The sequence below is a fragment of the Elephas maximus genome, chromosome 6, assembly GCF_024166365.1.
Source record: "Elephas maximus indicus isolate mEleMax1 chromosome 6, mEleMax1 primary haplotype, whole genome shotgun sequence".
Lineage (NCBI taxonomy): Eukaryota > Metazoa > Chordata > Mammalia > Proboscidea > Elephantidae > Elephas > Elephas maximus.
In genome coordinates, this window is record NC_064824.1 from 34,048,499 (window position 1) to 34,071,846 (window position 23,348).

General features: G+C 36.7%; 1 protein-coding gene across 1 annotated transcript in view; it reads left to right on the top strand.

Moving 5' to 3' along the window:
- The window catches only part of SPOPL (speckle type BTB/POZ protein like), a 72,315-nt gene extending 52,648 nt beyond the window's left edge, over positions 1-19,667 (top strand). The window contains exons 6-11 of the mRNA XM_049889255.1: positions 1,433-1,610; positions 1,691-1,746; positions 4,058-4,180; positions 10,594-10,736; positions 10,826-10,879; positions 15,201-19,667. Of these exons, the coding sequence (XP_049745212.1) occupies positions 1,433-1,610; positions 1,691-1,746; positions 4,058-4,180; positions 10,594-10,736; positions 10,826-10,879; positions 15,201-15,345 (699 nt within the window). The 3' untranslated portion in view covers positions 15,346-19,667. The remainder of the gene's footprint in view (positions 1-1,432; positions 1,611-1,690; positions 1,747-4,057; positions 4,181-10,593; positions 10,737-10,825; positions 10,880-15,200) is intronic.
- Positions 19,668-23,348: the final 3,681 nt, after the last annotated feature.

Here is a 23,348-nt window from a genome sequence, read left to right on the forward strand (position 1 = left end):
ATGGCAAATTAGTTCTCCAGTCAATGATTCTTACACAGATTATTCTGTGACTTTGGTTACAATCCCAGTGATGTGCCAGCACTCCCTTTCCCTCCCTGGGTTCCCCATTTCTATTAGTCCAGTTTCCCTGTCCCTCTCTGCCTTCTCATCTTTAGTTTTGGGCAGTTGTTGCTCTTTAGATCTCTTATAGTTAATTGTTCTAAGGAACACATTCTTCCTGGGTATTATTGTTTATTTTATAATCTCATGTATTATTTGGGTGAAACGTGGCCTCTGGGAGTGTCTTCAGTTTCAAGTTAGGACGATGTCTTGGGGCAGTAGTCCCTGGGGTTCCTCCAGTCTTTCAGACCAGTAAGTCTTTTAAATGAATGAACTTGTGTTAGTTATCTATTGCTGTATAACACATTACCCCAAGATTTAACATTTAAAACAACAAAAATAGATAACTAATACAGTACTTTCTGTTTAAAAAAAAAAAAAAGTTCACTTTGAAACATTTGCCTTACTAGTTGAGGTAGTGTTTATTTTTCAATTTATTAAATGTAATGTAAAATTTCCAATAATACAGTAGAATACCTCTTAAAAGTGGTATTGGAAGACTTGTTACAGAGTTTCCATAAAGTATTCAGTATATAGCCATTTTTAACGGAAGTTAATTTAATAAGCATTACATTGGAATCTTCATAAAAGCAATGTTGTAATCTTAACAGCCTTTATTTATTATTTCATAGGAAAATATCCAAGGTCTGCAAATTGAATTAAATTATATTCGTATTGCTCTTACCACTGATTTTCTATAAACAATCCATGAATTTTAAAAAAAAATTACGGTAGATTTTGTGGGAATTTTTGTAATTTTAAATAAACATATTTAAATTAATTTTACTAGATTTGGAACATCTCGGAGTGACACTTAAAATACTTCCCAATTTGCATGTTGTAGATTATAGTTTTATAACTTTTTTTTATAGTGTAAAAAGTCCTTGTGAGTCTGATGCCATGTTTATTGTACGTGTAGCAAAATTTCAAAGTCAGTAGGCTTGAAGTGTGAGAAAATAAAAAGTAATTTCTTTCTCCACCTCACATAAATGACTTTTCCTTGTTTGCCTTTGAAGTCATATCATAGCATTTTGTTCTTGTTTAGAAATAGTTTTTGTAATTGCTGTAATAATCAAGCCTTCTAACCGATAAGCTATTTAGATAGTATTTCACTATTGAAACAAATCTAGTTTGTTTCTAATTTTTCTCTATATCATTTCTCTCCTTTAAATCGTATCCGTAAATTCAGTTTCCAGGTACTAGGAGTTTTTATCAAGAGTACATTGAATTTTTCAAATGATTTTAAAAATAATTTTAAACATAAATTAGATATATTCAGTAACTGATTATTGATATCAGTTTGTGAAAATGTTTTTCTTGCTCTCTTTATTAGGTGAGTGTGGTCCAAGATTCAGTAAATATATCAGGACATACTAATACAAATACTTTGAAGGTTCCTGAATGTCGACTAGCAGAAGATTTAGGTAATCTCTGGGAAAACACAAGATTTACAGATTGCAGTTTTTTTGTAAGAGGACAAGAATTTAAAGCTCATAAATCTGTGCTTGCAGGTACTTTCTACTTTTGAGTAATACCATATTTTTTTTTAATAAGTTAATGCATTAAATAATAATGCTTAATCTTGTTACAGCTCGTTCCCCAGTTTTTAATGCAATGTTTGAACATGAAATGGAAGAAAGCAAAAAGGTAAACATACTTTAAGGGCTAATATTTAATTTGTACAAATGTAGAATAATGAAATGTGAATTTTAAAAGTAACGGTGCGTACTCTTATTGTCATTCTATTATAAGAAGAGAAAAAGTTTAGAAACAAATAGGAAGATGGAAAAAGAATATGTTCTTAGAATAGTAAATGTAGCCCAATGTGGATATTCAGTGGATATTCCAAGTAACAGCTATTTTGATGCCACTCTGGTGGGTAAATAATTGGGTAGTTGTTACCAGAAGGACTGTTCTGGCCATAGCTGTTTGAAACGTCTTTCGTTGAAGTGTATATTCCCTCTTTCTAGACTTTATGGGTTGATTTTGGTATTTGTTTTCCAGAAACAAAAATAATGTTTATATTCTTTCCATCACTAAAAGAAGACTTACCAATTTGGCATCTTCAGAGGTTTTCTCTTTTACCCACCATCTTAAAATATAGCCAGTTTAGAGATCAGAGTTTGAGTCTCTCTGCTGGTTGCATAATGTCCATCTGGACAACTCTAGATTTTTTTTTTCCCCCTAAATTTTATTTATTTTGTTGTTGTTGTGGATATATACAACAAAACATACACATTTCTACATGTACAATTTAGTGGCATTGATTACATTCTTCGAGTTGTGCAACCATTCTCACCTTCCTTTTCTGAGTTGGTCCTCCCTCATTAACATAAAATCACTGCCCCCTAAGGTTCCTATCTTTCCAGCTGCAATTGTCAGTTTGATCCCATCTAGATAGTTCTCAAAAGAGCATACTGTATCCCGAGAGTATGGCCCGCAGACACCCTTTTAGCTCAGTAATGAAGTCAGTCCTGAGGTTCACCCTTTATACAAAGATTAGACAGGCCCATAAAACAAAACGAGACTAAAGAGGCACACCAGCTCAGTAGCAAGGACTAGACGGCAGGAGGGGACAGGAAGGCTGGTAATAGGGAATCCAAGGTGGAGAAGGGGGACTGTTGACATGTCATGGGGTTGTTAACCAGTGTCATAAAACAATATGTGTACTAACTAATAAGAAGCTAGTTTGTTCTGAAAACCTTCATCTAAAGTATAAATAAAAAAAAAAACCTCTCAGGACGGGCCTTTTTAACTAGTTAAACTAAACTCTTGTTTTAGTTTTAAGATAACTTCAGGGGATATTTTTGGTTTAAGGTTTAAAGATTATCTCAGGACAGTAGTTTCAGGGGTTCATTCAGCCTCCATGGCTCCAGAAAGTCTAGAGTCCGTGAGAATTTGAAATTCTGTTCTACCTTTTCCCCCTTTTGATCGGAATTCTTCTGTGGAATCTTTGATCAAAATGTTCAGTAATAGTACCTGGGCACCGTCCAGTTCTGGTCTCACGGCAAAGGAGGCAGTTGGACAACTCCAGAGTTTTTTCACGTGACAGAGCTTTATTCTTTCTGCAGAACTAGAGGCCACGACAAAATAGTTGTGTTTTTTCCTCTGACAGTTACTGACCTGGGCAAGTGTTGTGATCAGAAGTTATGAGAAGAATTTAGAAGTTACCAGAAGAATTCTGATAACTTCCAATTGGGGTGGAGAAATTAATGTCAAAAGTATTGACAGCAAAGGATCAGAAAAGTTTGGTATTATTTAGTGTCAGAGATTTAGCTTTGTTGATCCCAGCAAAGAAACCAAATGCAAAGAGATACAGGAGTAAAAAGGCAACTTAGTCCCCTTTGGACTTGAATATGTCACAAGTTAAGTAAGCATGCCATTTTGCAAAAGAGAGTGTTCTGAGATAGTAGGTTCCAGCAATATCTGAAATACCCGCCCTCCTTTTGTTTAATGCTGGGAATAGAACCATTGGTTACAGGACCTTAGGCATTGTATGTATTAGAATTTAGGAATTTAACAAAGAAAAAATTAATTGCCATCATCGTGTAAGTGGGAGGTCAGAATCTGAATTGTTTTGTTCCGCCTACAGTAATTTTTTTTCTTTTTTTACTGCTTCAGATTGAGAAATTGGTGCTTATTTTCCCACATGGTAGTGTTGGCCAGTCCAAGTGTCAGGGCGTGGGCTCTCCAGCTGGTCAAGTCCTACCTCTTACACAGTATATGATTCTCCTCTCAGACCTGCCTGCTTTACTTGGCCTGCTCAGTTTACTGAAGATATACTTTTCTCAGTTTTATAACAGAGGTTAGAAATATCTCTAAATGCAGATTTGAGTCGTAAAGTCCTTTAGTACAGATTTGGACTTACAAGTTACTGTCAAAATTCACTTTGGTTCATTTGTGTGCATGTTTTCTTTAGACATTACTTTTGTGTGTTTTCTTTTTTTTTTAATATCAGAATCGAGTGGAAATAAATGATGTAGACCCTGAGGTTTTTAAAGAAATGATGGGATTCGTTTACACAGGGAAAGCACCAAACCTTGACAAAATGGCTGACAACTTGTTGGCAGCTGCAGACAAAGTAAGTAATTAGGTCTTAAGGAGCTGAAAAATATCCTCAAGCTTGATGTATATGGAGAGCTATCATCAAATGAAAACCCCAAATAACTTGAAATACTTATTAATTTTTACTATTTGTAAATGGCTCTTGAGGATGTATGCACTAGCATACAGTGGGACAATATGGAATTGAGAATTTTTTTTTTTTTTAAATCAAAACGTAAAAATATCTATAGTCAGAGTATATGAAAAAGATTGAATATTTCATGGGAGATTAAACTGTAAACTCAGTATTTTTGAGTGCATCTTTATAGCCTTTCATAAGAACATGTACCTGGTAGCATATATGTCATTGCAGTTTTCAGGTATTTTCAGTCTGTGCATGACCTTTGTTTTTAAAACATAATAGTGTATGACCTTTGTCTTTAAAAAAGGAGAAAATATTAAGTATTTTGTATAATTCAATTCTCTGTATTCATAGATTAATTTTTTTAATATGATGGCATAAACCAAAAAACCAAACCTACTGCAGTCGGGTCAATTCCAGCTCATAGCAACCCCGTAGGAGACAGCAGAACTGCACCATAGGGTTTCCAAGGCTGTAAATCTTCACAGAAGCAGATTCCCACATCTCTCCTGTGGAGTAGCTGGTAGATTTGAACCACCACCTTTTCAGTTAGCAGCCAAGTGCTTAGCCACTGTGCCACCAAGGGCTCCTTCAAGACAGCGTAAAGAGTAAAAATGATGTTATCAATTTTACAGTATTCTTTTGTCGTGGTGGTTCTTGGAGGTAGGGAAGCTGCAAAAATATCAGAAAATCTCGAAGTCAGTGTTTCTCAATCCTGAAAGCACATTTGAATCTCCTGGGTAACTTTCTACAAAAATACTGATGCCCATGCCACTCCTTCCCCAGCAAAAAACCTGATTTCATTAGAGCGGGAGGGGACATAGGCCTTGGTATTCGTTTTAAAAGCTGCCAAGTAATTCTGAGGCTTAGTCAAGTTGAGAATCACTGCTCTAAACTACTGTTTTAACTGTATTTCATGTCCTTTTTATCTTTAGCAAAATGATTTTGCTAGTTATAACCATTTTTTAAGCACATAAACTGATTACTGGGCTAGATGATTCCAAAAGAACCAAAGGGGAACCTAAGTCTAAAAAATTAAGAATGTGTAACTAACAGTCCACACACAGTATAAAAGCAACATCGTTAGTGCGTAACAGCATCATTCCTCTTACAGAAAAAAAAAAAAACCCTGGCTGTCAAATCCATTCTGACTTTTATGGTAACCTCATGTGTTTTGGAGTAGAACAATACTCTTATACTCTGTAGGGTTTTCATGGCTATGACCTTTTGGAAGCAGATTGCCAGGCCTTTCTTCTGAGGTGCCTTGGGTGGGTTTGAACCACCACCGTTTTGTTTAGTAGGCCAGTGCTTAACCATTTGTGTCACCCCGGGGCTCTCACTAGAAAGTGTTAAAGCAAAAGGAATAACAAACAAATCTCTTTATGATGGCCTGATTCATATGTTAGCATGATTAATGATTTAAAAACCTATTATTTAAATTTTATTACCAACATTTTATATATAGATACAGAGATAGATAGATAGGTACAGGTGTAGAAAGACACACACACGTGCACATACATTGACAAGCAGGCCACTTGGTGATTTTGCAAATTAAAGTACATTTGTAAATATGTAAAATTTGAGGAACTTACGGAAATGCATACTTAGGATTATTTTATCTTTAATCTAAAACCCGTCACTGTCGAGTCATTCTGACTCATAGTGACCCTATAGGACAGGGTAGAATTGCCCTATAGGGTTTCCAAGGAGTGGCTGGATTCAAACTGCCAACCTTTTGGTTAGCAGCTGAGCTCACCGGGGCTCTATCTTTAATCTAGAAAGGAATTGTCTAAATAATCAGCATTACTCTTAAAGATTTATAAGAAACAGTTTATGAAAATGTCATGTTCATTTCTTAATAGTAATAATTTACTGTTATGTTTTATACATAATGATTGGAAAATGCCAAACATATTTAAACTATTATTTATATATTTTATCCCTGAAATTAATCGTAAGAGATGTTTTACCAAGTAACAAGTCTATAAACTCAATGCGATACCATAAAAATTGCTCTTTGTATTGTTTTTAGAATAATATTTTCCATTTGGGCTACTTAGACAAAATAGTTAAGATTCATATAAAATTAAAATATGTAAGAAAAATCTGAACAAATGTTAATCTCTCATTTATTTTAAACTTAAAAAAAACTCGTTGCTGTCAAGTCAGTTCTGACTCATAACCACCCTGTAGGAAAGAGTGGAACCGCCCTATAAGTTTTCCAAGGAGCACCTAGTAGATTGTAACTGCTGACCTTTTGGTTAGCAGCCATAGCTCTTAACTGTTAGCTACCAGGGTTTCCACTTTTTAAACTTAGCTATTAAATATTTGAAAATATAATTCTTAAACTTCTGGCTTTTAGTAACTGATTTGTGCATGCAATACCTAAGGCTGAGGAAGGAACCATCTGAGAAGGTTACATGCAACAGTGCCCAGTGCTTACATGGGCCTGGGGATATTACCTGTTATGTGATAAACATTTAGTGCCCTTTGGGTAACATTCTTAAAGCCTGCCTTATATTTCTGCTTTTCCTTATTTACCATAAGCCGCTTTGCCTTCTCTTATGTAAAAGTGCATTAGTTTTACTTAAAAAAAAAAACCCTCTTAAGCCCCTTTTTAAAAGTCTTCATTCTACCTTTTCTCATGTTTTAGTTAAAATTCCCCATCATGCCAGCATTAATCAGTGAAATTTATGGCTTTGATTCTTAAAAAATTTTGAGCATTGATTAAGCAACAGGGAACACTGAAATATATTGTCATCCTATTAACATTTAGTTTCTTAAAAGACCTTGAAGTTATTTCTGTATTTCCAGCTTCCCACAAAGATTACCATCAGAATTTATAAATTTACTGCTTTAGGTAGTTGAAGTTTGGTGCCTATTATGGATTGTATTGTGTCCCCCCCAAAATATGTGTTATAAATCCTAACCCCTATTATCTGTGGTTATAATCCCATTTGAGAATCGTTTTTTTGTTATATTAATGAGGTCTCGAGTAAATCTCTTTGAAACATAAAAGAAGCAGATTAAACAAGCAGAGATGGAGGAAGATAGAAGCCACACCACATGGAAATCTCCAAGGAACCAGGAAGCAGAAGCTGAAAAGAGACAGGGACCTTCTCCCATTGCTGACAGAGAGAAAAACCTTCCCATAGAGCCAGCACCCTAAATTCAGACATCTAGAGCTGACACCTTGAATTCAAACTTCTAGCTTTCTAAACTGTGAGAAAATAAATATCTGCTTGTTCAAGCCACCTACTTGTGGTATTTCTGTTATAGCAGCATTAGATAACTAAGACAATGCTTAATTACTTTTCTAGACTAATTTGGTTGTGATAAAGATGGTCGAAAAGCATCCCAGAAATTAAATAACATAGCTGTTTCCATCGCTTACTAAGATGGAGTAATGGGGATCAGATTTACTATTCCACCTGAAGCAATGATAAGTAAATAAAACAAAAGAACACACAAAAAGAGTCTGAATTTATGAAAAAATGGTTTTGGAGATACTGGATTTCTGGCAATGAAGGTCACTAATCCCTGGGAAACCTATGATTGTCCCAGCTTACTGCCTTGAGAAAGGCTTCCAGGCCATGGGGCAGAGAGAAGGAACTCAGACAGAGGCAGACAGATTCCTTGAATTGAGGAGACAAAGCTGAAAGTATAGGAAGAACAAAGTGGATCAAGTTTGCAGGAGAAGTACTAGAGAGGAGAGATGTGCACATAGAGAAAACTGCATAAAGGGTCTTCCTTGGAATATTTAGCAAAGGATTGATCATTCCATGTGTGAGCAAGTTACCAGGCTGGGAAAAGAACTATTTGAGTGGATTATATCTAGTCATGCCCAGCACTCATAAGGGCTGAGAATATTGGCAATTTATGCTAGCCAGACTGGAAATCATCAGTTTATGCTGCATTGAATAGAGCACTAAGAATGGTCTTGCATCACAGTATGCCTCTTTGCCCCAGTAGTAAAGAATAATTAATAATTAACTCTGGAATAAATGTCTGATCCTGCCTAACAAATCTTTAAAGTAAGATCTGAAAGAATTAGACTATTTGCAGGTAACATACTGCCCCAGAACAAAGGTCAAGAATACATAATTTAAAAATACCCATCAGCCAACCACATAAAATTCACAGTGGTATCCAATCAAAAATGATTGAGAATGCTTCATCTAAAGTACAATAATAAAAAGTAAAAAAAAAATCAAGAATGCAAAGAAGCAGTTAATTACAATACATAATGAGAAAAAAAAAATCTGAAGCCAACTAAGAACTGACAGATGTTAGCAGACAATAATAACAGTTTTAACTGTTTCTCAGATGTTCAAAAGTTAGAGACATGGAAGATTTAAAAAACAAAAAACCTCAAGTCAAATACACTAGAATTGGTAGATTAATAATTATGGGCAAAAAGATAGTGAACTTGATGAACCCTAGAGAAGTCACAAAACAAGGGATTATAGCTAATAAGTCAACATAGGAAGTAAAGTGGAATAATAAAAAGATATATATCCAAAAGAAGGCAGAAAAAAATGTGAGAAAACAAAACAAATAGCAAGATGGCAGTCTTAAGTCTTAACAATCATACTGAATGTAAACATCTGAAAGCCTCAATTTAAAGGCAGAAGTTGTCAGATTGGACAAAACAGCAAAACCGAACTATATGCTGCACACAAGAAACTCACTTTAAATATAAAGCCATGTACTTCAAAAAACGCAGTAGAATAAAAAGACTTGCCACAGACTGGAATAAAATATTTGCAAAGCATTTATCTGAGAACTTTTATTCAGAATAGATCTGAAAAAGAACTTTTATATTCAATATATCAAGAACTTTCAAAACTCAATTATAAGAAAGTAAACATTTTTTAAAATGGGCAAAAAGTTGGAACAAACTTCATGAAATAATGTGAAGTATGTTAAAAGATGCTCAACATCATTAATCATTAGGGAAATGTAAATTAAAACTATCATGGGATCCCTCACACACCAGTTGTAATGGCTAAAATCTAAAAAGACTGTACCAGGTGTTGTCAAGGTTGTGGAAGAACTAGGATTCATACACTGCTGGAGGGAGTGTAAAATGGTACACCTACTTTCGAACATAGTGTGGCAGCTTTTTAAAAAACTAAATACACACTTACTGTATGATCCAGCAATTCTATTTTTAGGATTTTACAAAAACCAAGAGAAAAAGCATATGCCTATATAAAGATTTGTATATTAGTGTTCATAACAACTTTATTTTTAATAGACCAAAATTGAAACAACCCAAATGTTCATCAGTAAGTGAATGGCCAAATGAATGGCCAGTGGAATAAGGAGCCCAGTTAAATGCTTGGCTGCTAACTAAAAGGCTGATGGTTCAAACCCACCAGCTGCTCCATGGGAGAAAGATGTGGCACGGGGCAGTTCTACTCCGCCCTAAGTTGGAATTGACTTAAAACAATGGGTATGCAGTGGAATACTACTCAGCAATAAAAAAGGATTGAACTATTGATAAAAGCAACAACATGCATGAACCTCAGTAATTCCAATGTACTGAGTGGAAGAAGCCAAACAAAAATGAGAATATACTGTATGATTCCATTTATAGAAAACTCTAGAAAATGCAAAGTAATCTACAGTGATAAAAAGCATATCAGAGTTGTTACCTGGTGTGGGGCAGGAAGAAGAATTGTAAAGAGGTAGCAAGAAACTTGGGGATGATGGATAATTTCACTATCTCAATTTGATAATGGTTTTATGAGTGTATGCATATGTCAAAACTTACAAATATAAACTTTATATAGTTTTTCGTATGTTAATTTTACCTCAGTAAAGCTGTTAAAAATGTTTAAAATACATAACATATACACTAACAACCCCACGACGTTTTAGTAGTTATAAATATGATTTGTTTTGCTTAATGAATTCTTGAAGATTGAATAGTGGCAACATTCAGTGTACTGGGTGATAGAGTCCAGTGTTTGAAATAGTAGAGAAGAGAAATACACTAAGAGAATATTCAATTTATTTAATAATGTGGCTTTTTAGCATAAACCTTGTATTGAAAATATACAAAATATATTACACTTGTGCAAATGGAAATTTCCTAAAGAAAATTAATCTTTTCTCCTAAATATATCCATTTATATTTTCTTCACATTAGGTTAAAACAATGATTTAAAGACTTTTAAAGTTTTAAAGTACCCTCAGTTGAAAGAATTGTCTCCTTTATTTTTTAAATTAAAAATATGCATTTTGCAATCTTGGTAATTTGAGTAAATGTTTAATGATGACGTTTTTCTTTTGGACAGTATGCACTGGAAAGGCTGAAGGTCATGTGTGAAGAAGCTCTGTGTAGTAACCTCTCAGTAGAAAATGTTGCTGATACCCTTGTTCTTGCAGATTTGCACAGCGCAGAGCAGTTGAAAGCACAAGCCATAGACTTTATTAATAGGTAAGCTGTGCTCGTCTTTCAGTGGGCATGACACCTTCAGCATTTTTCCTCCAGACTTTTTTTTAAGTGTTTTTAAATCTTCAATGCAGGTGCAGTGTACTTCGACAGCTTGGGTGTAAAGATGGGAAAAACTGGAACAGCAAGTAAGATGCCATCAGTTTTTGACTTAAAGTTGATCTGCATAAATGAGATTAAATGTTTGCCTAGGCTTTGGTTCATCTACAGTAAATACAAGTCCATATGTTATATGAAGAAAGCTATCAGTTATTTTAAAAAGTCATTTGACTACTTAGTGGATTCTCGAGCCTATGCTCCCATGTAGATCAGCTTCCAGTACAAACTGGGATGGGTGCTCTAATTTCCTAAGTGCAGGCACTCACATAATGTATATCCAAATCAAGATATTTAAGGGCTGATAGAGATTTAACCCCTGCCCCTTCAGAAAGTAATTTTTAAAACGTGTGGAATATTTATTTTATCCCATGGGGAGTGTGGTCTGCAGATCTGCCTACAAAGTCTTTACATTTGAATGCTAACCCACTGCCTCTTAGGTTAGCCAAGTGTCTTACATTGATAGCTACCTAATATTCCAAAAGTACTAAGAACTTGATTTGTACTTCTCCCTGGTAAAACTGTAAAGGGTGAAGTAGTTGATACATCTTTCTAAGCCTGGATCTTAGGAATATGGACAATTTGAACAAATGACAGTTCTGAGATTCCTTGTACTTAGCCACTTTGAAATTGTAATTTTACTGTTAAGAAAATATAAAATGCATTATGTAACTTTTTTGGTGTTAAAAAATATTATTTTATATTCCCTGGAGAAGGTGTGCTGTGTATGTAGGCCTTCAAAAAGGCGTTCATTGAATAAATAAATGAAAATAAGTATAAGGTATATTAAGGGGTATATATGTCTTTCTACACACACACACACACATACACAGATTTCTAGGAGCTCTGGTGGCACAGTGGTTAGGAGCTCAGGCAGCTAACCAAAAGGTCGGCAGTTTGACTCCATCAGCCACTCCTTGGGAACCCTATGGGGCAGTTCTGCTGTGTCTTACAGGGTCGCTGAGAGTTGGAATCCACTCGACAGCACACAGCAACCACAGCAATGTATGTTTCTAAACAACTAATTAAAATTATAAATATAATGACAATTTGATATCAGGTAAATTTTTTAAAAAAGGTTTTGTTGAGATAGATAAGTGGTAACTTTGGTGAAGGGTATGACAGTACACAATACTGGGGAAGCCAGCGCAACTTGTACAAGGCAAGGTCATGGAAGCTCCATAGACACATCCGAAGTGCCTCAGGGACCAAATTGCTGAGCTGAGGGATGTGGGGACCATGGTCTCAGGGAACATCTAGCTCAACTGGCATAATATTGCTTATAAAGAAAATGTTCTACATTCTACTTTGGTGAGTAGCGTCTGAGGTCTTAGAAGTTTGTGGGCAGCCATCTAAGATACTCCACTGGTGTCACTGCATGTGGAGCAGGGGAGAGTGAGAAAAACTAAACATACAAGGGAAAGATTAGTCCAGAGGACTGATGGACCGCATCTACCATGGCCTCCAGCAGACTGAGTCCAATACAACGGGATGGTGCCCAGCTACCACCACTGACTGCTCTGACAGGGATCACTATGGAAGGCCTCAGACAGAACTGGAGAAAAATGTAGAACAAAATTCTAACTCACGAAAAAAGACCAGACTTGCTGTCCTAACAGAGACTAGAGAAACCCTGAGAGTACCACCCCCAGACACCCTTTTAGCTCAGTAATGAAGTCACTCCTGAGGTTCAACCCTCAGCCAAAGATTAGACAGGCCCATAAAACAAAATGAAACTAAAGGGGCACACCAGCTCAGGGGCAAGGACCAAAAGGCAGGAGGAGCACGAAGACTAGCAACAGGGAACCTATGGTTGAGAAGGGAGAGTGTTGACATGTCATGGGGTTGTTAACCAATGTCGTAAAACAATAGTGCAATATGTGTACTAACTGTATAATGAGAAACTAATTCTATAAACCTTCGTCTGAAGTACAATAAAAGCAAAGCAAAGCAAACAAACAAACAAAAAAACCTGATAAGGGTTTACTATACAAAAAAAAAAAAAAAAAAGGTTTTGTTGATATCAGCTACCATTTAGATCAACAAACATTTATCTAGTATCTGTTATGTCTCAAGCACCATGCCTGGGGTGCTAGATGTAAAGAGAATTTTGAGATAAAATTCTTGTTTTTGAGAAAATTATATACTGAAGGAGACAGATACATGTAGATATCACTTCATTATAATATGGTAAGTTATATGATAGAGGAAGCTATGGCAAGGGCACTTGGCTAAGCTTAGAGATTTAAGGATGGCTTCCTGGAGACGAGCTGAGTCTTAAAACATGAAATGAATGAGTTAGAAAAATTTACGAAGGAAGTAACATGCATTGCAGGTAGAAAGGATAGCATGGACCCAAGTACGGAAGCATGAAGCAGTGGTTGATCATTCACGTGACAGATACTTATTGTCCAGTAAGTTCCCAAGGCATGTTGCTCAGTACAGAGAATATAGTGATGAATATGACAGATGTTTTCCCTGCTTTTATGGGGTTTTTGGTTTAGCAGCAGATAAATAGGCATTAAAAAAATAATTGCAATAAAATGTAATGATAGGGAATATAGCAAAGGCACCTAACCTATCTAATCTAGGGGTCAGAGAAAGCCTTTCCAAGCAAGTATATAAACAAAGACCTGAAGCATTGCTAGGATTTATCCTGGTGAAGAGAGGTGGGAGGGTGTATCCCCAAAATAAGGGAATGAGATGTGCTAAGTTTAGACAAAATTTTGATGAGATGATGAGAAAGAGCAGTACAAAGTTATGAGAAGAAACTGGAGCAGTAGGTAGAGATGCAGTTCTGGAAGGCCTTGTAACATTATTTGACATTATTCGACGAGTAATGGAAGTCAGTAACGGTTTTAACCTGGGTTGGGCTTGATCAGGTTTGCATTTTTAACAGTCTCTGTGCATGAAGGGTGGAGAGTGGATACTGGAGAGGTTGTGGTGGGTAAAAGCATATCGAAGAACAAGGTAGACCAGTGGGAAATTTGTTGAAGTAGTTCAGGCAAGAGATGAAGGGTGAAATTAGACCTGATCAGTGACAGTGAGACTAGAGAAAAGTTAAAGGATATAAGAACTTTTTAGAGGAAGAATCTACAATATTTGGATATTTTTTGGCTGGTGGATAGGTGCAAGGGAAAGGAGGAGGCAAGGGTAACTAGGTTTCTTGCCTGAGCATTTAGGTGTTTGCTTTGGTTGCCCAGAGCATGTTGTGCATCAAGTACAGTAAGCAGTTCAGTATCCGAGTCTAACATGTCAGCACACAGGAGTGGGAGGTGGAAACTAGAGAGAGGAAATAGGGAACTGGCAAAGAACTTGGATCCAGCACAGGTTGTGGTATAGTTGTGTTTATGTTACTAGCATGATGGAAGCTGGATTTGAGAGCAGCAAGAAGACAAATTAGGAGACCGTGGTGATAATCCAAACATGAGATAATGTGAGCCTTAACCAGGGATTCAAGATGTCTTTGGGGGTTATAATAGGGCTTTGATAATTGATGGGAGAGGACAGAGTCTCGGATGACTCCCAGGTTTCTGATTTGAATCACTGGGTAGATGGTAGAAGCATTAGCTGATTGGACATGAGGGAAGAAGAATAGATTTGAGGGGAGGGTTGATGAGTTCTCATCTGACAATACTGAATTTATGGTTGTTAGAGAGGTACATCCAAGAGAGCAAGTTGAGGAACCAAACCTTGTAGGAGGCCTGAGATTTAGAGAATCAATAATTATCATAGAATATGATCTTAAAACTGTGAAGAGTGGGTGAGATAGAGTGAATGAAGCATGTAACGGGGAAAGTTGTTAGTTACTGTCGAGTCGATTCCCACTCATGCAACCCCATGTGTGCCGAGTGGAACTGCTCCATTGAGTTTTCGCAGCTGTCAGCTTTTGGAAGCAGATCGCCAGGCCTGTCTTCTGAGGCACCTCTGGGTGGGTTTGTACGGCCAGCCTTCTGGCTAGTAGTCAAGTGCTTAACCATTTGTGCCACCCAGGGATTCCGAAGGGAGAAGAGTAGAGGACAACTGTTAAAATTCTAGGGAAAAACCTGTGTGAAAGGAGCAAATAAAAGAAGAGCGAGTTCTTGGAACAGCTGGTACAAAAATGGTAGCAGTGGAAGTAGAACTATGGGAATTAATATCACATACTTCAGGGGACTAGAACTTCCAGAAAAATTTAATAGTTTCAGTTGCAACAGAAAATACTAGTAAGATAAAAATAATACTTTAATGAATTCAAATGATTTGAATGCACTGAGGTAGACTGCAATCCATAAATTAAAAAAAAAATGAGATCGCAACAATGTCGTTTTGAAAAATACTCTTAAGTAAACCTTTCTTATTGTTATTTTTCAGCCAAGCAACGGACATAATGGAAACAGCAGGGTGGAAATCCATGGTTCAGTCTCAGCCTCATCTGGTAGCAGAAGCCTTCCGAGCACTAGCATCTGCCCAGTGTCCGCAGTTTGGCGTTCCACGCAAACGACTAAAACAGTCCTGAAATCTTCCATGAACTGTAGAACAATGGAAATGATTTTTACTCCTCCAGGTCCAGAAGGATGCTAGTACACAAAGCATAAGCAAGAGTTGTTTCTGTTTTCTTGTCCACGGAGCAGAAACTGAAAAAGCATATTGCTAGCTTTTCAGGTGGATAATTTATGGTTTATTCTTCAGCTTTAAATTAGACTGATTATACTCTAATTCACTTCAAGGCCTTAAATTATCTTCAATGACTTCTCTTGTTCATATAATACTTTAATTTTTTTATTGTGCCTTGTCATTTTGACCAAGGCTATGCAGGATTGCACTAGCTCCATAATGCAGTAATATTGATAACCGAAGATATTAAGTTTCAAAAGGATCTTCCATTATTTTGAGGAAAACAAAATGAATTTTTATAGGGTTTGTCCTATGCTATCTTTTCAAAGGTTAAAACTAGGTTCTCCTTAAAAGCACTTGTATTGGAGATTACCAAGAGTGTCTCCAGTCTAAGTTCTATGAATACAGGAGAATCTGCTTACCTTCAAGGTAAGTTATGGCAATACACTGCTTCAATTCTAATTTATTTTTCATTTCAGGGGGCAAATATGCAATGAATTGGCCTGAATTTTTAGTAAAATTTGTGATGTTTGTATGTAACTGTTCAACAAACTAAGAGAAACATAAACTTTTGCTTGTGTTTCTTTGTGGGTTTATCCCATGTTTACAATGAAAGCATGTTTTGTGCTGAAGTAATTTTTTTTTTTTTAATTTATATGTACTGGGGGTGCAGTGGTTAAAATACTCAGCTGCTAACCGAAGGGCTGGCAGTTGGAACCCACCAGCCACTCACCCACCAACCGCTCCATGGGAGAAAGATAATGGCAGTCTGCTTCCATAAAGATTTACAGCCTTAGGAACCCTACAGGGCAGTTCTACCCTGTCCTGTAGGGTTGCTATGAGTCAGAATCGACTCAACAGCATTGAGTTTGGTTTTTTGGGTTTATTGACCTACATTTATATGAAGAATTCTGTAGATGTTAAAAGTAAGGACGACCAAATGTAAATTTAATGAGTGGGCCAATTAAGAAAGCTATATATGCACTTTTGATGTGTAACTTTTGTATGCTGAATGGTACATATATTTTTTTGCTTTTGAGGGAATTAATAAGGTATAATCAATTGTGTCTTAACTTTTGAAAGAATTTTTTTTTAAGACAGATGGCGGCAACTGGGTTGTTTGTGATAATAGATAAGAAAGATACCCTTGATTATAGTTAAATTGGTTTGAATTTCAGATATTCATTATTGAATTCATTCCTGTTTTATCACACTTTGGAGAAGGCACCTGAACAATAAGAAATCCTGGACAGTCTACTCTCCTTCTAGAAACAATGAACTGATACTACATGCCTGTGGGGTGTGCACGCTAAAGGAGAGAGCCCTTAGAGTATGTCAGGGCACACTATGAAACTTCTTTCCCCTACTTTTCCTTACTGTTTCAGTTACTGTACTAACATTATGGATGATGTTGAAATTCTGCATAATGTGAACAGGATAAACTATTTATATAAACTGCTTTTCATGGGCCAGTTCTTTCTCATAAATGAGTTTTAGCTTTAAACACATACACCTGCTCAGTGTTTGATAACCGTTCCCAGTGGCGGTCTGTTCCAGTGACCCTGTCCTGGAGAAGCAGGAGAGATCAGTGTCAGGTCACTGCATCTGCCTCGCTGTAACAGGGACCGTATGCCTCTTAGGTGAGATTTCTGTTTGACCACAAGGGAAGAAGTGTGTCACTGGAAAAAGAAATGCGTATGCCTATATATATATGCCTATATAACTGTATTCTTCAGATTAAAATTTGTATCATTTGTTTATTTAGTGTTTGAATTCAGGACAAAAGGAAAAAAATGAAGCTTGAGGTTTTAAACTAGATTTTATTTTTGCTGTCTTGTTATTAGGTATTCACTGAAGCTGTTCTGTCAAAAGGGTGATTCATATTTACAGTGAAAAAACACTGTCAGATGAGCATTTGTTATCCACAACGAACTGGAGTTTGAAAAGATCATATTTTCAGATATCTTAGTTTCTTTCTGTGTAGTTCAGTTGAATCTGTTATTTTAACTTATATTTGAGATTGGAAGAATCCCTTGGGCTAGAGGAAAGATTTTTACCAGTTAATAGACTCTATCGTATGGGGTTCAGAAGCTCACTTTCTTAACTCCACTGTAAGATTGAGCCCATTAAGTTTACAGTATGAAATTTAAAACACACACATACACTTTTAATTTAAGAACTTGCTAGGGTCTTACAAGAAAAAAATGCTTTCCTCAGGCTATAGAATTTTGTCATCGTATATTATAAAAATACTGGTGTCTCCATTTATATCAAACGCACACAGGCACATTGTCAATGAATTTGCTGCTAGAATCTGCAGCTCTGGCCACAGTGACTTCAGTGATAACACGGTATTATGAACATTTCAGCTTGTCCTTACTTTAATGTTTATTGCAAATCTTAAGGATTTTATTATTTTTTTTTAAGTAGCAAATTTTTTACCAAAAATGTCAAACACTGTGCTGTAAATGTAAGAATATCCACATTTGTAGAAATGTCCACTTTTTAAGTAATATAATGCCTACCATTTTACTAACAGAATCGTATACGACTTGATTTATTTTTTTATTTATTATGTATATTTTTGGTATTGTGGGTTCTTGAGGCAATGATAAAAAAACTGTTTATTCTGAAATGAGTACTCTAATAGCTTTTTTTTTTTTTTCTTTTTAAAGTTTTAGACCACACACATTGTTTTCAGTAGAAACAGATTCTGTCCAGAACAGTCTTGCCTTTTGAACTATCTGCCTGCTCCTGGTTCTCTTTTGTCACCTAAACAGGGCTTCTCCTTAGAAATGTAGTCAGTGGTTTTCAGTGTTACATATTATAAAAATAACCATTGGAGAACTGTTCTTTAGTGTAAGATTAGGAAACACTATATTTGTGCCTTTTTTTCTTTTTCAATTTTAACATGCATTGGTATTTGGAGCACAAATATGAAGGTGCCATAAATTATGGCTTGCCAATGTTACCTCCTTGAATACTCGTGTCATTGTCTTGAAATAGTAATTGGAGAACATTGCATGTATTATGTGGTCATTTGTGTCTGGGTGTGTGTACGTACGTGTGCGTGTATACATATTCGCTTGTGTGTGGTATGTTCAAAAGAATGAGTTTCTGAAAATAGGACTCAATTAAATGTTGAAAGTTCAGGTTGGTTGAAATATTTCATTTAAATGTGCTTTATTTTGGGGACAGCTGATAGAGGAAATTATAATTCTCAAAAATGTGACCAATTTACTGCATGATGAAATGTGAAAACAGTGCCTTTTTAGGACATCAGTTGTAAAATTAAGTTTAAAGATATTAACGATCTCTTAAAAAGTTGTCATTAACATTATTGGCTTATTTTTAAACTAGACCTAAGTTAGTGCTTAAATTATATAAAGTATGATTACTAATTTACGTGCCCCTTTGATTTTTTGTGCAAAATTTAAAATCTAAGAATTCTTTATAAAATCATAGTTGCTACCCAGTGTTTCTAAGTGGAACAGGAATTTTGTTGAATAAAGTTTTGTGAAAATCCAACTCAACAAGCATTTTTCATAGTCATGTGTACCTGAAGAAGTGAATTATTCTAACTTGGACATTTGTATTCTTCTTTTGATGGATAAAATAAACATACTCACTACTCTGTCAGAATCAGGTGGATGGTGGGTTTGTTGCAGTGTTCTCAGGCTGTGAAGACAGCACTTTCAGCACACACACAAGTGTTTCCGAAGCCTTTTCTGTACAGATTATGAGCTCTGCTTTATTTAAGTGTTCATGGAGTGATGTAAATTTTAGGTCCAGTTGAACAAATATTGAGTGCCTACCATATGCAAGACTTCCTCTTCACTGGGAATGAAATCACCATACTGTGTCTTCTGTTGGCAGTATGTGGACTTTGTGTTTGAAAAGAAATTCTTATATTTAAATCTTTTTCTTTTAGAGTTTATCATTGTATACTGTACCCCAGTTAATTTTGAATTCAGGTTTTTAGAATGAAGATAGAACTTAAGTGAGTCCCATTTTTTGAAAATAAAATTATGCTAAGATTATTTAAAAATTAGTTATGGGGGGAACTGGTTTTCGAGGTTCACATGTGTAAAGACTTAAAATGAACTTTTCAGCCTCATTTTTAATCAGTTGATGTTAAGGGTGAGATACATACTTTTTGTATCTTGTTGCTGAAAATATTTTTTGCATTTCAGCGTGTCGAGTTGAAATAAACTTGTTACTACTTATTCAGAATAAGTTGGTTTATTATGTGTTTATTTGAAAAATATTAACTCAGATCAGTATGATATCTTTCAAAAGAGCCATATTTGATATGCTGACTTTTAAATCATGTATAGTAATTGTCTTTTTGACATAAGGAAGCTAGTTTTTTTAGAACCTACTGAAGACTTAGGCCTTAACTATGAGATATATACATATATTTGTTTTAACGTATGCATACCATCAATATTGAATGACTTATTCTAATACCATGTACCAATAATGTAACTTCTAAGATTACCTTCTACCTAGCCCTCCTACCCCTTCTTAATCTCACTTATCACAGACAAATTAATCATTTGCTGCTGTTAAAAACAGCACATTTGGGGCAGAACATCCATGGGCCAGCTTGGTAACAGTAACTCAAAAATTAGTGCTTAACCAATACAGGAGAGGTCAGCACAACTGGACTAAACCAAAAGCAAAGAAGTCTCCTGAATAAACTGATTGCTTTGAAGGCCAGTGTAGCAGGGGCAGGGATTTGGGGACCATGGTTTTAGGGGACATCTAAGTCAATTGGCATAATAAAATCTATTAAGATAACATCCTGCATCCCACTTTGAAGAGTGGCGTCTGGGGTCTTAAACGCTAGCAAGTGGCCATATAAGATGCATCAGTTGGTCTCAACCCACCTAGAGCAAAGGAGAATGAAGAACACCAAAGACACAAGGTAAAATTATGAGCCCAAGAGACAGGGCCACATAAACCAGAGATTACATCAGCCTGAGACCAGAAGAACTAAATGGTGCCTGGCTACAACTGATGACCGCCCTGGCAGGGAACACAACAGAGAACGTCTGAGGGAGCAGGAGAGCAGTGGGATGCAGACCCCAAATTCTCGTAAAAAGACCAGCTTAAAGGCCTGACTGACCCCGGTGGTCATGGCCCCCAGACCTTCTGTTGGCCCAGGACAGGAACCATTCCCAAAGCCAACTCTTCAGACAGGGATCGGACTGGACAATGGGTTGGAGAGGGATGCTGGTGAGGAGTGAGCTTCTTGGATCAGGTGGACACTTGAGACTGTTGGCATCTCCTGCCTGGAGGGGAGATGGGAGGGTGGAGAGGGGGTTAGAAGCTGGCAAAATAGACACAAAAAAGAGAGAGTGGAGGGAGGGAGTGGGCTGTCTCATTAGGGGGAGAGCAATAGGGAGTATGTAGCAAGGCGAATGTAAGTTTTTGTGTGAGAGACTGACTTGATGTGTAAACTTTCACTTAAAGCACAATAAGAATTAAAAAAAGTTGTTTCCTAAGAGAAGACAAAGTGGTATTTGTTTTGATCATTGTTTTTAAATAGAAGACACATTGGTGGAAATCTTTGACATAATCTGTTGGTGCTTTTTTTTTGGTACTAGGGAAATTTGTGTGCATCCGCAATGAATATTGGAGCCTTGGTTTTACGGTGGTTAAGAGCTCGACTGCTAACCAAAAGGTTCGTTCAGGTCCACCAGCCACTCCTAGGAAACACTATGGGGCAGTTCTGCTCTGTCCTATAGGGTTGCTACGAGTGGGAATCAACTCAATGGCAACAGGTTTTTGGTTTGCAGTGGATATTGGCAAAAAGTTGGTCATTCCTGTTGTGACTACTTCCTTTCCACCTCTAACTCTCTTGTCCCGCACCCTTCTTCTTCCTTTTGTAAAGAATTCAGGTGTAGCCTTGTGCCAGTCCATGAAATAGCAGCGAAATAATTCCCACAGTATCTAACCACACCTTTTGACCAAATTCAAACCAGGCCTTAATAAAAAGTAAAGAGAGAAAAATTGGGCTTATGAATAACAATTTCAATACCAAAAAAAAAAAAAAAGCATCCAGTGCCCTGAAGACTCTGATATTCACTTTGTTTTAAAATAATTCATTGCCATAAGCAGAAGGTTTTAGAATCTGTATACTTTGTAAAGTGCGAAAAAGAAGTACAGGTAATTATGAAAACAACTGCCATAGATTAAAAATGACAGGCAATTGAAAAAGAATAATAAAATGCATTAGCTTGATAAAACTTGAGAGATAATAAAGCAGAAATTTGAATCAGTAGATGACAAAGTTGAGAGGTGCCCCCAGATCATAAGGGCAAGAATAGAGAAAAATAATTCAGTTTAATATATATCAACAGTTGATTAAATGGAATGGCTGACACTCTGCTGAACTCTGTTTACAGTGGTAAGCAAAGGAGAAAAGGTCCGTGTCTTCATGAAGTCTCTTGTCTCAGAGAAAGCACAATTAAGTAATACAGTGTGTGGACATGGCTGTGACAGAAGTGCAAGAGGAGCACCCAATCTGAGCTGGGTGTGGAGGTCCCAGATAGCCGTCCTAAAACAGTGATCTCTAATTGAGATTGAGTGGAAGTTAGGCTGTTTAGTGGGGGTGTCATCTAATCCATGATATGACATGCCACATGTGGGGCAAGGTTCATGTGGAACATTTGTGTGAATGAAAATGGTTATATCCCAAGTGTGTAAGAGGAAAAGAGGACCAGTAAGCAGGGACCATGGTTGGACTTAACCCAAGAGTATTGAGGAATTTTAAATGAGGTTGTGCTATGATGTTCGACAAGCTGTCAATCTTCAGACAATTTAAAGGGGGCTAGATTGGTAGCAGGAGTTCTTGGGTGGCACAGTTTGTGCTTGGCTAGTAACAGGTTGACAGCTCAAACCCGCCCAAAGGCACCTATGAAGAAAGCCTAGTGATCTGCTTCCGAAAGGTCACAGCCATGAAAACCCTATGAAGTGCAGCTCCACTCTGCAGCAGTGGGGTTGCCATGTGTCCGAATAGACTCGACAGCAGTTGGTTAGTTAGATTGGTAGCAGGGAGATCCTCTTGAGAGGTGAAGAATATTAGTACTCTGTGCTAGACTAGTGCCATTGAGATGGAGAAAAAGGGAGATGTTTGAGACGAAATATTGATAGGACTTGGAAATAAGTTGCATATGGTAAAAAGGAGAAAGGAGGCAAGAGTGACTGCCAGGTTTTGCATTAGTAACAGCTGGAGAGTACTACCATTCACTGATACAGCAATCGCAAGAGTAAGAGCAGTTTTGGAAGAAAAACGTTATTTTTATTTGGAACCTGTTGACATTAAGGTCCATATGGGGCATTCTGGTTGGATACACAAATCTTAAACTTGAGAGTGATCTCAGTTATAAAGTCAGGAATTGTCTGTACTAACGATAATTGCTGTATATAGGGTGAGGGGAAGACAACTCAGAGCAGATACAAATTAAATGGGCAGGCAGAGAAAGAAGGAGCATGCAAAAGTGGAAGAATAATCAAAGATACAACCAGAAGAAAGTCCGCTCTATAAGGTGGGAAGAGAATGTTTTGTGAGGAGTGGCTAATAGTGTCAAATGCTGATGAGTGTTCAAGTATAAGACTCCTTCAGAGAGGAGATGAACGGTGTCTTCGGAGCGAGGGAAGAATCACTGGAGTGAGTGGGGAAATGGATGCTCCAGGTATAGAACATGAGAAGTTTGGTGACGATGGCAAAGGGGAACTGTAGCTAAAGGATGGGGTTAAAGGATGGCCTTTTTTATTTTTTTTCTTTTCTTTTCCATGGGACAGGTGTCAATATATTAAGGAGTCTTAAAATAGAATACAAACAGGACTTATGAGGTCCTGATCAGAAGAGAAGAGGAATGGAATCAGATCCCAGAC